At 38.6% G+C, this 14237-nt stretch overlaps 1 protein-coding gene across 3 annotated transcripts in view; it reads right to left on the bottom strand.

Moving 5' to 3' along the window:
* Positions 1-1457: 1457 nt before the first annotated feature.
* Positions 1458-14237, bottom strand: part of hmcn1 (hemicentin 1) — a 505541-nt gene continuing 492761 nt past the window's right edge. For 2 of the 3 annotated variants that reach the window (XM_067990487.1, XM_067990489.1), the window contains 4 exons: positions 8002-8355; positions 5981-6100; positions 3726-3852; positions 1458-2267 (listed from right to left, as the gene is read on the bottom strand). In XM_067990487.1, the coding sequence (XP_067846588.1) occupies positions 1901-2267; positions 3726-3852; positions 5981-6100; positions 8002-8355 (968 nt within the window). In that variant the 3' untranslated portion in view covers positions 1458-1900. The remainder of the gene's footprint in view (positions 2268-3725; positions 3853-5980; positions 6101-8001; positions 8356-14237) is intronic. The other variant, XM_067990488.1, reaches the window with a different exon arrangement.

A 14237-nucleotide genomic window follows, 5' to 3' on the forward strand; every position in this document is an offset into this window, starting at 1 on the left:
TTTTTACTTCTTTCCTAACCTCTCCTTTATTGTCTATGTATTAGTGTATGCCTTTTTCTTTAATTTCAATTTTATCCTTGTCTCTTTATTCATCCATGGTGTTTCATTATTGGCTGGTGTGTTCTTGCTTTTTAGAGGAATATACTTCTCCTGAACTCTATTGATCACCATTTTAAATATTACACGCTGCTATTCTATTTCTTTGTCTGTCAAAATTTTTTTCCAGTTTACCCATCCCAGTTCCATTCTCATCCCCTCAAAACATTTTTCCAATCTATTACTTTGGTCTTTGTCTTAGTTATGTCTTTCTCAATCATTATTTTAAACTTTATTATGTTATGATTGCTATTGCCTAGATGTTCCCCTACCCTTACTTCTCTTATCTGCTCTGGTTCATTTCCCATTACTAGATCCAGCAGTGATTCCTCTCTTGTTGGGCTTCTCACATACTGGGTAAGAAAGGTGTCCTGTACACACTGTAAAAACTCCATTCCCTCTTCTCCTTTCTCTACCTCTTCTTGCCTGTTTATTTCATAGGTTTTTCTACATATTTCATCCTCCACTTCCCTTCCACTATTAGGTGGTCTGTAGAATAAACCTATTAATGTGATTGATCCCTTCTTATCCTTTGTCTCACTCCATATGGATTTTGTTTCTATCTTAATGTTACTTATGTCCCTTTCATCTATTGCTGTTATGTTGTCTCTAATTAGTACAGCTACCCCACCCCCCCTTCTTCCTTCCCTATCCTTTCTAAATACATTATATTCTGCAATATTTACCTTCCAGTCCTGTTCCTTATGTAGCCATGTTTCAGTTATCCCTACCACACCTGGTTCCTCATTATGAATTATTGCCTCCAGTTCCCCCGTTTTGTTTTGGATACTGTGCACATTGCTGTACAGGCAATTCAATTGTTTCTAGTAATTGTTCCCCTCCCTTTGTTTTTAACAGTCATTTTGTACTTATGTTCTATAACTGTATTTGTTCCCTGACCGTTTATGTTCCCCTCATTCCTTAACTTGATGTGACCTTTACTCATTTCTTATTTCTTCAGATTTATGTTATCTTCCCCAGATCTCTCCCCCTGTCTCACTAGTTTAAAATCCTATGAATGCAGAACACCACCATGGTTGAAAAGAATAGGAGAGATGAGATAAATGAATAGGTGATACCAAAGTTGGGCTTTACCTGATAGGAAAAGGGTAAGATCTTTTACAGTGTGTACAGGATTCCTTTCTTACCCATTTTGATACCTTTTTGACCAGTTTTTAAAAAAATGTGGAGCATGAAACGGGCATTTTCTATTAGTGAGGATTCTCACCTGACAGTTTAGGCTTCTGATGCTCAAAATATAATACCCCAATTAATATTTTAATAACCTCAGGCTGGCAGATTACTGAGAGGTTTGAGAAATGTTATCTTAAGGTGGCAAAGAAATGAAGTGCTCACTGTAAGAAAGTTAGAAGGGTGTGACCTTTATTTTGTTATCTGTGTTACACTTTAGCCTTTTGGAAAAAATAAATGAACCATAGGTAACTGATAGAAAATACACAGTGAGAATTGTTCATATATACATTTCATAAAAATAGAATACATCTTGATATCTGACTCCCAGAACTTGTCGTCTTCTTATACAGTGTATTGACTTTAAATGGCTGGTGGCTATTTGGTCAGAACTCTAGGTTAAGAATTGCATTGCTGAGAATGATTGTCTCCCTTGTTCAAACAGCATGCCAGATCAGTGCCTGCTGTCTGCAAGCTTCAGATATGCATACTGCTAAAACATAGCACCATTTTTACAAAACTGTATCAGACAATGGCAGATTTCAAACATTTGCATCCGGTGGTCTTGACTGCTACTTACTTGGGTGAATAAAAGTATACTTGTTGAAGTGCTTTAGTATGGGTATGCAGACACTGCTATATAAACTATGAAAGTAGTCTGGTATTCAATATTTCCGTCCGCACTGTACGATGATGCTCGCACTTTCATCCTATATGTCTGTGGCTCTCGAAGTGGTCGGATTGTAAATACAACTCCTTTCAAGTTCTCGTCCCGAATAGCAAAAGGTATCACTGGGTCCTCATCAACCATGTAGAAGATTGTTCTGGGATGCATCACTCCATCATGAGTGTAAGCCACAAGACGGATAAGATCCTGGTTTGCAGCAATACCAAATGGAAGAGCAACAAGTTTATACTCCAAGGCGTACGAACTGAGAGCGCATTCCAGATCATTGGGCGGGCAGTTTTTCAGGCAAAATCTACAAAACAAAAATCAATTTCAATTCACAAGCTAGATACAAAGTAGATACTGGATGAGGAAAACCTTTTAGCCCACTTTAACATATCCATCTAGAAAGGCCCTACAGGTTCTTAAATTTTTCCAAAATTTTACATTGACCACCCTACCCATTACACACATTAATCTCTCTTTGTGTAAAGAACTTCCTGACATCAGACCTATATTCACCAGTGTGAACCTACACCCACTTGTTCTACTGTTGTGGTTTGCTTTGAAGTTCTGTAAATCTAACAATTTAGATATTGGACTTTCAGATTTTGGAATCTGTTCAAACAAGCCAGCTGCAGTCCCAATCAATCCTTGTTCTGTAGTTATAAACCAGCAGATACAACTCAACCTTCAGGGGATAAATTACCCTCTATGGAGTTCTTCTGTAAAACTAATGAATATCTCTGAAATGTTACTTGTGTTACTCTACTGCAATTAATTGACCTGGAAAAGAGCAACACTTCTTTCTCACAGCAAAAAAAAACCCCAAAAATTGTGTCCTGAAAATTGAGGGAAAAATAAACAGAAAATGCTGGAAATACACAGCAATCCAGTGTTCCAATAAAGGATCTGACAATTTAAACCATCTTTTCTCTTTTCAGATAATGACTGACCTGCAATATAAACCCAGCATTTACTCTTTTTATTTCAATGTATTTTTCATTTGGGGAATATCATTTTGTTTTTTTTATGGAGGAAGTGGGCGTTAGAAATATTAACCCTAGACCGTCAGTAGATCCAGAAAATAGTCCTTGTCCCTGACCGACCAGATTTGTAAGTTTTTAGCTCACTCTGTGTAAGCATTAATATTACAGTATTAAAACTACCCAGAGGTATAAACTAGTTATATAAATAGTAATTCAAATACAAATAAAAACCTTTTTGAACACTTCATCAATGACTTGCCTACTTGTTTTATGAATCATATAATTGCTATTGGTAAACAGCCTCATCCATTGTTCTTTCAATCATTGAACAAACACAAGAATGAAAAGTTAATAATTTTCTACTGCTTAATGCAGCATCCTACTGAAAAATCAAATCTGCTTGGATTTGATCAGGATTTCCATGGTCCCAGAACATGATTTTATAATATTTCTACCCTGTCAGACTAGCTAACACCGAATGTAAATAGAAAGATGCTATTATGAGAAATAATAATCTTTTATAAGAAATTTTAGTGTGCAAGGAATGTGCTGAGCAATTGTGATACTTTTATATTTAGTCCTAATGAGTGTTAAGAATCATTCAGGAATGCAATGGGAATGAATGGGAAATAATTTTGTGAATTGGAATTCTTTGCTTGGATCAGGTACGTTTTTTTCATCCGGTGTCACTTTTCTTTTTGCGGATAAACATATGTTAAAACAGGGAAGCTGTAAAATAACATTAACATTAGAACAAAGCTAGTGGTATTAGTGAAACCTACCCAGTGACTGGATCTCGCTGGTATTTGGGTGGGCAAGGAGTGTCTATGCACTGGTAGCTGCCTCTCATGTTAAAGCACATGCGGTTGGCTCCACAGTGGATGTTTTGCTCCAGACACTCATCAACATCTAGACAGTTCAAAAGCAAAAGAAAAATCATTATTACTGTTGTGGCCATGTATTTTCACCACTCATAACATTTAAAATATATGAGTGTCTTTTTTGGAACCTATCAAAGAAAATAAATAAGCAAATTGTTTTTCACTAATAACTCTAATGGCTACAAGACATTTCATTTTTCATTCATAGTACTCTAATTGTAATATTTTTTCATTGATGCAATAAGGTGGATGACCTGTAAGAGTTTATTAATAAAAGGAATGGGACTTGGGTTGTTGCTAAGCAGTGCTATCAGGTGAGTTACATACTTCATGGTGCTCTGTTATATAAAACCCACAAGATTGCTCTGCTGCTCAAGATTTAAAGAAGCATCCATTTTGCTCTGCTTGTTTCAAATGATAGTTACAATGGCCAAAGGAAAAGAGTAAAAGAGATAAAAGAAAGAAATTAAAGGATTGCCTGGTGACTATAGCATTAAATCATACAGATCATAAGATTCCAGCCTGCGATAGGTTAGCTGGTCTCAAACAGGACAGAAGTTGGGATGCTACAGTTGGCCATAGCATCCCTGGGATAGGGAAGCAAAAAACTGGCCAAAGTCATGGTCCTAATTGTTATCCAGTGATACCAGCAGAAAAGTACATGTGTGTAGGCATTAGGTGAGGACAGGGTTGAGGTTGATTGTGATGCCTCCCTCATAGTAGAACAGACTGCCAGTGCTTGCTGTCTAGGTTCACACATGAAGTCTGTCCGTTTGGGTGAGATACAGACAGTTGGCTATTCCCTCGAACTGTACCCCCCATAAGAGTCAGCACAGAAGTGACAAAGCATAAAAAAAGGAAAATGAGAGCCTGTGTTTTTAAATTTGCAGTACTAAGTAGGCACATCCATGTAACTGTGGCTACTTATACAAACCTGAGGTCAACCAGAGAGCAGTTGTAACTGTTTGTAAATTTCAAGTTCCAGGACAATGACTGTTTTGCAGATGTAACAAAATGTGATGTCTGAAGTGTGATATCTGGAGTTTGATGGATGTGTGTTAGATGCAAGACTATATATATATATATATATATATAATGGCCCAGAATCTAGTGTAGCAGGGCCACGAACGGTGCCCACTGTTAGTTAGATTTGTCCTTGCCTATTTAATCTCGATAATATTTTGCACCGCAAGTTGCTGGAAGAGGGAGATGGAAAGATCATGGCACCCTCTACAGGGCATCTGGGATCAGTGTGAACAGGGCAAGCAACTGTGTATCTCCTTACAAATCAGATTGAAGGATTGTGAAATTACCAAGCAAGGACTGAGAAGGAAGTGTAAATTAGAATGGGTGAATCCAATGTCAAATCAGGTACAGAAAGAGAAATAAAGAGAGAGGAAGAAAGATTGGATTAAGAGAGAGAGAAAAAAAGAGACAAAGGAATAGTAAACAAAAAAATTTAATTAAATTTTAAAAAAATCTTCTGACAACAATTAAAACCTGAAGGAATGAGACTCCACACGTGTAATAGTTAATTTTCAGTGCCGGGAGGTTGACTGGCAGCAATTAGCACTTATCACATCGTTAAAAGGGTACTTCGACTTGAAATGATTTGACTTCACTTTCTGTGGCGAGTTTAGTTCGTTTCTACTGCGCAAATACAGGAACTTCACACTGTTATATGCATTTCAATAGTGAAGCAGACAGTGAGATGCTGTTTTTGCAAAGCTAACGGTGGAACGACGAATCTTGGACAGTAACCTTTGGATTTCTGCATTTAACCATGCATCTGCCCTCGCCTGAAGTTGCTGTACCATTTGCACATAAATAACGGCGAGCGCCATTAGCCTCACTGTTATTTTGACAGCAAATTATGGCCCAATATGTAACATCTAATATTGTTTCGTTCAGTTCTATAAGGATGCAACTCTAACGGAATAAATGTTTTGAACAGCTGCCAGGACCTTCCAGAATTGATAGAACTGTAGCAGAGCACTGGTTAATGCACCCTGGTAAAATTGCTCTTGCGCTATTTTAAAATAAATAGATTAATGATTGCATTAAGTTAGTGCACATGCATTAATCAATGCACTACCAGGGGAAATGAAAACCCTAGAGGTATTAATTATCTAGGAACTAATAAAACTCTATCATACCATGGCATGCTTTCCCGTTAGGCATGAGTCGGTATCCACTGGGGCAGAGGCATTGGTAGCTCCCTGCTGTGTTTTTGCAGTCATGCTGACAAGGCTCCTTGTTTTCACATTCATTAATATCTGCAAACAGAGAGTTTGGCATAATTAGAAAAAGTGACAAAATATCTTATTTACTAGCAAGAACTGACAGTGTTTCATCTATTCTTTGACAAATGAAGGTCATGTTAAATGTCTTGATTATGGCAGGAAATCTACACATTAGAAAAAATTTAGAATTGACAGGTTGTATTTAAGGACATTAATACACGGCAGGTTAGAAAAACTTAATTTTATCAATTTCGTTGTAGCAGTATTGCTGAGAATAAACATACAAAATAAAGGGATTGTATATACTTAATAAACACTTAAGTTCCCTTCTGAAATCAGAAAACGTACAACTTTATTCCATTTTTGGTCATTACCCCTCCCTCAGTTCTTTTCCCCCTTCCTCTCCTGAAGGTGCTAAGCTGGGGTAAGGTTCCATAGCTGCCAGCAGTCCTCCGCCACCTTGTCCAAGTGGCTGCTCTTCATGTGTGAGTCTAGACATGCTATATTTTTGTAGCAAAGGGTTAATATATTAAAAAGGAAAAAATATACATAGATGTGAGATTATATGGCAAACAATCACAGGGTTCAAATAATGAGATATATTTTGGGACTGGCCAGATGGATTGCAGAGTCCTTTCTGGGCCTGAACTTTCCTGCGTATTCAGCAATCCTGTGGGGAGCCTTGTTCAAGAGGAGCGCGGGTCAGGAATGGGCACTACAGTGTTGAGCCCTATTTCTATCCTACTCTCCTGCTGAGTGACATTCCCTGCTGGGAGTGCAGGATCACTGAATTTACCCTGATGTTATAAGTTTTGTAACTTTGATTTGTCCACCTATCTTTCCACATGAGGTTGTTGTGAGTATTTAAAAGCTCTAGTTTTCCTATTATATGGACCAGGCCTTAAAACCAACAGATCCTTTCCTTTCCCTTCAACGATTTGAAAAAGAACGGAAATGAGTTAGGTCCGACTTTACACTTTTGAGTGAAAATTTATGGCCAACAAAAAATGGTTGTAACTTCTCTAAGGCAAAATAAACTGTAGTATTACTGACACTGCATGGGACAGGAGTCGGGTGATGATGCATTTTAGCATTAATCAGTGCTAATGGTTTCACGTGTGAAGCTCTGCACATTTCTACTTCTCAGAGAAAAAAAAATGTTGGTGGCAATTTCAACTAGCAGGTTTCAATTGTCCCAGGATCAAAATGTAACAGATTGTTACTTTGGGCACCTCTACTGCTTTGGCACTTCACAAAATAACTAATTATTTCATGGCACTCTGTGAATTCTTTGGAATCTTTTTATACCACAGTAATGAATACATGAGGATATGTATTGTTTTGATACCTCTGGTTTGTAGACACATCTTAAATCATCTCATATTAAATGATGCCTAATGCTGAAATGACAAGCTCTTCCTTTGAATGCCAGTTGTTACATTAATACATTTAATCTTGGAGACACAAAGATCCAATCATATTTGGGCCTTTGTGATTTACAAAAAGAGGCTATGATCCACTGGTCAATCGGCAGAACAAAAGCCCTGCCTATCTGTGATTGCACGTTTCGATGTTAGCTGGGGCCGCACTCCAACTTATTCAACCAGAAGTGCGATAGGTTCTATTAGTTGGTCAGTACTGGTGGTAGAGGTGAAATTGAACTGAAATAGACATTCAGACTAAGGAAGAGATACTGCGGCTTTAAGAGACCAAAGACATGAGTAAATAATGACAAAAGTCTCCAGGAAATGGTGACCACATGCTGCTAGTGACTGTTGAAAGCGTGAGGTGAGTTACGCTAGTGAACACAATCTAGGAACAATTTCCTGTGCAATGCTACTTCAGCTTCACAGCCTTCAAGACATTTTTATCAATATTTTTTCAGCTATTTTACATAAAAATAACAGATTCCATTTATAAAGGCTGACGTTTACCTATGCAATTGCCATTCTTTGCCTCATAGCCTTCAGGGCATGTTTTTCTAATGCTCCTGCCAGTCCTGGAGAAAGCTGCACGGTAAATGCTTCCATAGCCCACGTGGGATCTATACTGAGAGGACTGACTAAAATACTGCCACGGCTGTTGCTGTTGCTGGTTGAAGTAACCCACACTGGGGAACCGAGCAAAGTCATAAATTCTCTCATAATTTGGCAACCTCTCTAATCCAGCACAAGATTTCCCATCACCTAACAAATGTTGTCCAGGTGGACAGAGACACTTGAAGCTGCCAGGGGTGTTGATGCACTGGTATGCACAAGGTTTAGGCACCTGTTCACATTCGTCAATGTCTGCTCATATTGACATGGGTCGCAGCATAATATACCATGAAAGGGAAAGAAAAGAGAACACAGAAAAAGAGGATCAGTTTGGATAATACAGTGAGGACCTCATAGAACAGTAAGCCTGTCACACATGGAGTAATTCAATTTTGCTGACATTACTCCAGACAGGATTTTGAAAAAAGATACCTAAACACAGTATGCGCTATTTGATTGGAACATGTTCAACACAGACATCTGACTGAGGCACATTCTTTGCTGCCAATTTAATTCTAGAACAGTTTACTTTAGATGCAACTAATGTTATGAGGGATTTTAAATGGGGGAGGGGGAGAGAAAGGGGCTGTAGTCATCAATGCCAGAGTTGTGTCTTATCTAACTATATGCAACCTGAGCGGGAAATTGCAAATAAGAAATAGGAGCAGGAGTAGGCCATACGGCCCCTTGAGCCTGCTCTGCCATTCAGTAAGATCATGGCTGATCTTTGACCTCAACTCCACTTTCCCGCCCGATCCCCATATCCCTTGATTCCCTTAGAGTCCAAAAATCTATCAATCTCAGCCTTGAATATACTCAATGACTGAGCATCCACAATTCTATGGGGTAGAGAATTCCAAAGATTCACAACCCTCTGAGTGAAGAAATTCCTCCTCATCTCAGTCCTAAATGTCCAACCCCTTATCATGAGACTATGTCCCCTAGTTCTAGACTCTCCAGCCAGGGGAAACATCCTCTCAGCATCTACCCTGTCAAGCCTTCTTAGAATCTTACATGTTTTAATGAGATCACCTATCATTCTTCTAAACTCCAGAGAGTATAGGCCCATTCTACTCAATCTTTCCTCAGAGGACAACCCTCTCATATTACCTTGATAAAGAAATGCTGGGAGAATCTTGGCTTTATCATCCAGTAGTTTCTTTGTGCATTTATGTGCTCATTTAGGTGAGGAATGGAATACTTCTGACACCCGGTATGAAATACTCTGTGGCCAGATACAACATTGATAGATGCAGCAGAAGCTCTCTCTACTCTGCTCCGACCTCAGAACAGCATCAGTGTGACAAATATTTTCTATTTCTAACAGCAGCCTCTGAGTGAGGAGCTGCCAATTAGTGCCAAATTAAAAACAGTTTTATAGAGTGGGCCACTAGGAGCTGGATTGGAATTTTTATTTGTTTTGCCTTTTGTTTGCTTTGGTTGGTTAGCATTAGACTGAAACTTAGAAATGCAGTTCAATGCTGCAAATATATCAGGTTTGTTGACTCAGATGCTCTTATTAAAACAATTCTAGTATAAACCTGTTATAGTTACTCATTAGATATGAGCCAATGTTAAAACCTGGCATGTTATAAGTTTTTTTTAAAGCATACTTAAAATTGTTTTGTAGCAAAAATTTGCTTTGCTCCAAATGGTGGCCCTGGAAAAAGCTGTGTGACAAATGGGACATTGAACTGCATTCTTAAAACATGGAGCGACCTGGCCTGTGACAGTTGATGGTGAGTAGGAATAATCAGTGCCATTCTATTTAAATGCAGTGGTCTATTTGTGTGGTTAGGCATAATGGTGTTAGGTAGCATGGGAAACATTCATATGATTGATTTAAATGTGATCCAGGCTATATGCTATTACTTTGAATCTGACAACAGCTTCAGAAGCTAATAAGCAAATATGGTGAAAAGCCTGACAATGGTCACAAAGCAAAACACTAATCTTACTGTAAAAGCTTAGCAACCAAATATATAAGTAGATAATTAAACTAATTTGGGTAACAGGTTTTAACAGATCCACTATGATTACAAGAATGCTGTTTAGCATTATAAATGATCCTGAATATGAACACAATATCTAATTTATATTCATTTGTAGAAGTATGAATTATCAAGATGCTGATTAGTTCAGATTGTTTTGTTTAGTTAAATATTTTGGTATCAAAAATGAATGATTCATCATTGCTTTGGCTGGCATATATCCAAACTACACTGAATCACAATGAATGTAGAAGGGTTGTTTGAACATAAGAACATAAGAAATAGGAGCAGGAGTAGGCCATCCGGCCCCTCGAGCCTGCTCCGCCATTCAACAAGATCATGGCTGATCTTCTACCTCAACACCATTTTCCTGCACTATCCCCATATCCCTTGATGCCTTTATTTTGGTTTGGTTATTGCCATTTTGTTAGAAGTACTTTGAACTGCCAGGGATAATCATTCCCCCATAGAATTAGGTAATGACATGTTAAGGGAAAAACCTACCAGTGTCAGAGTTCTTCATTTTCCCAACAATCCACCTCACAGGCACAACAGGAGCCTAACCATCTGTTTTATTCTGGGTAGAATATTTTAAACAGTCTATGTAAAGTTGCACCTTTTAATTCCTGAGATGGAACAACTAATCTTTATTGAGACATCTAGACATGGGTCCCAACTACCTGGTTGGGACTCAAGTGTTAAGTCACTTGAACTACTGGGCACCTTTTAATATTTTCTGATTTTTAATTGAAATTTTTTTCTCCAGCTTTCCTTAACCTCTCTCAGCTGAGATGGCTGACAGAAGCACAGCAAGAAGAGATTACAATGAGGGGTCGAGTTTCTGCTTGCTTACACCAGTAATATCAGCGCAATCTGGGCAGAATCGGCCAAACCAGCACAAAAGATCAGGGAATTTTAAATGCGAGTTATGCACAAAACCACTTGTGTCTGTGTTTTCTGCTGGTTCAAGATTCAATTTGCCCGGATCAGGCCCCGCCCACAACTGACCATGACCCCAGTTTGAAATTGCGAGATTCTGGCGATTGCGCTGGCTCGGGAAGGCTCTTCAAACTGCATTCATTTTCTTAGGCGAACAGGCCCTAGTCGGCACTTTTTAAAAGTTTCTTCATATCTAAGAAACTGACCAGTGTACACCAATGAAACTATTAAATGGTTCAGTATTGTTTTTTTTAAAGTTATTTTCAGTGATTTTAAATCAGGCTACTCGCAGGTGGAGGACTTGACACCCTTATTAAAAATGCTGATTTTTGCTGATAAACCCATGTTCAGCTGTATTAATAAAACTGCACCAGGTTACCACTCTTAAATACATCAAGGAATACTTTTTACTGAAAAGACAAAGAAAACCCTGACATTATATTACGCTGCCCGATTGTGCTGGTTCACAGAAGATGTTACGTTTGTGATTATGCAAATGAGTTTTAGCGGAAACTTGAACTGTAACCTAACCAGCACATTTTGGGTGCAATTTCCCGACTGAGCCCAAAGCAGAAACTGTACCCCATAATGTTTATCTAAGAAACATTTTGTTTGAATACTCTGCGTTTGTTATTATTGAGACGTTGTACAGCTCTTCTATTTAGAGTTTAATAAAGGCAATCGTTAGTAAAAGTAGCACCAAGTAACACAAACTTGGAAGAGGCAGAGTAATCAACACATGAAAGATTGATATTATGAAATAGTTTTATTCCAATTGCAGAGCACTCATTTTAAAAAGATTTATAAATAATTAGTTTTGTAATTGTCAGGCCAAAATAAAATGGAAATGTCTACAACTTTGATTTTGGAGTCATTAATTTGCTAGTTTCATACTCAAAAAAAAGACTGCATGTGTTGCTCCAAGGATATCCTCAACAACTAAAGATGTAATGGTTATATATTTTAGTTAGAAAAAGATATATATTTATACTTCTAAGTTTTCAGCTACAATGGTCTAATCGTTGACTTTAACTAGCAATTTATATGGTGACTATGAGTGATTTATTATTTTAGGTTAGTGGATCACCTGTGGTGTTGTTCTCTGACTCTGATGAAATGCAGTTTTATAACAATAGGAGTTTTAGCAACAAAGTGTGATAAGAAATTGTACAGGAAGTAAGTGTCACACCTATAGGAAGTGTGCACTATACACAAGACTTTTAATATATTAGGCAACATTTTATCCATGCTGCTATCATTAGGAAACCTCCAGAAGAGGAATCTGACCAAATGCTCCAATCTGTGATTGCTAATTTATCCAGGAATTTTAAAAAAACTAAAAGTATTTCTCCTAACCAATTTTTTTGCTAATATGAGTTCCTTCATTTTCTCCCCAGCCGATCTTTGTTTTGCCAAGGAAATGGAGATGGTGACCTGTGCCCTGCCTTCACCAGTAGCTGGGAGGCATGTGACAGCAGTGTGATGATATTGCTTCCATCGAATCTTGCCTCCCTCCACTGGTGCCTTCCCACAGCAGCGCAACTGAGATCAGGCGGATGATGGATGTGGGGTGAGTGGGAAATCAAAGGTGTGCACCTCCACTCTGTGCCACTACTTGTCTGCACTACTTTTAACTGTTTCATGCATAACTTAAAACATTGGGAAGATTGAGGCCATTGTCTTTGGTCCCCACCACAAACTTCTTTTGCCGCACTATTGGTGGCCATGCCTTCAGCCGTCTAGGCCCTAAGCTCTGGAATTTCCTTCCTAAACATCTCCACCTCTCACTCCTCCTTTTAAGACACTCCTTTAAAACCTACCTCTTTGGCCAAGCTTTCAGTCACCTATCCCAATGTCTCCTTCTTTGGCTCGGTGTCAATTTTTGTCTGATAATGCTCCTGTGAAGCACCACAGGATATTTTACTACATTAAAGGCGCTATATAAATGCAAGTTTTTGTTGCTGTTGTAAAGCCCTTTTACATTACAGTTTTGGTCTTCGGGGAGTGAGATGAAAACAACCTCCCTGAGTTACTCTCCTGTTTTCATTTTAAAATCTGCCAGCAGCTCTCTTGCAGGGCCTGCACTTTCTGCATGTCACATCTGCACATGCATGTCGTCCTGACATGACAGTATTTTGCATAATGATGCATGCAGCAGATCTGAGAATTGAAACGGAGATAGTTCAGCATGCATTGGTATGGCATGCTTTGTTGGCTGTGTAGGAAGAGGACCTGTTCCAACAATGGATCACAGAACCCATTACAAAAAAGTGCATCTCCACCGTTTCAGCTGTATAAAGACTGTTTGTTTATGTTTAGAAGTGTCAGCAATAGGACAAGAACCACACAGTTAAGAGTAGTCTATTGAGGTAAAAAAGCTATTGATTAAGATTCTTTAATTAGGATGTACAGTGGAGGAATTAGGATGTACAGGAAGAATTTGAAATGAAATTTGGGGAACTTTCTTGAGAAATTAGGCAAGAGACTCCTCACTCCTCATTCCATTTCTTTAAACAACTTGCAGTTGGATTGGAGAACTGAGAACACTGTGTACTGTAACAGCCAAGTGTGCCACTGAGAGTTGCCCAGTTCCATTCAATAAAAAGCCATACAGTGTTCTTGATGTATCTCCAGAAATATAAGTGTTAATTGCATGGCAACAGCCTGATTCATACAACAGTGTGTTTCCATTTCTCTATTTCAGTTTGTATTTTTTGGTGAATTTTATCAATGGAAAGATGTTAGTGCTGCAGAATGGAACACTTTCTCATTTTGTGTCGGTATCCAGCATTTGTGGGTCAGATGTATATAGCAAGCCCAGATTCAGAATAAAGCTCCTTCTACTCTGCTTCAACAGTGTACCTCAACTGTATTTTTAGAACAGCAACAACCTCCCCCTTCCCGCCTCCCCTACCCCTCCACTTTCCACTACTAGCCTGAATAAGAGTGTTATTATTTGCCAAGTTGTGGGCAAGCTTGTGTTATGGAAGTAGATCGAGAGGTCCCAAACTCATTTCACATGGGACCCTCACAATGGGCAGAGAACGGTTTCGAGTCCTGCCCACTACCCTATTATAGACCTTCCCTTTTGTTCCTTCCTCCCCAACACCCCCTCCCACCCTGCCCCCTCTTTCCCTGGCTCTGTATTTACTTAGAAACTGTTAAATCTCTAACTTCTTCCAGTTTTGACGAAAGGTCATTGAC

This window comes from Heptranchias perlo, chromosome 9 (genome assembly GCF_035084215.1).
Source record: "Heptranchias perlo isolate sHepPer1 chromosome 9, sHepPer1.hap1, whole genome shotgun sequence".
Classification (NCBI taxonomy): domain Eukaryota; kingdom Metazoa; phylum Chordata; class Chondrichthyes; order Hexanchiformes; family Hexanchidae; genus Heptranchias; species Heptranchias perlo.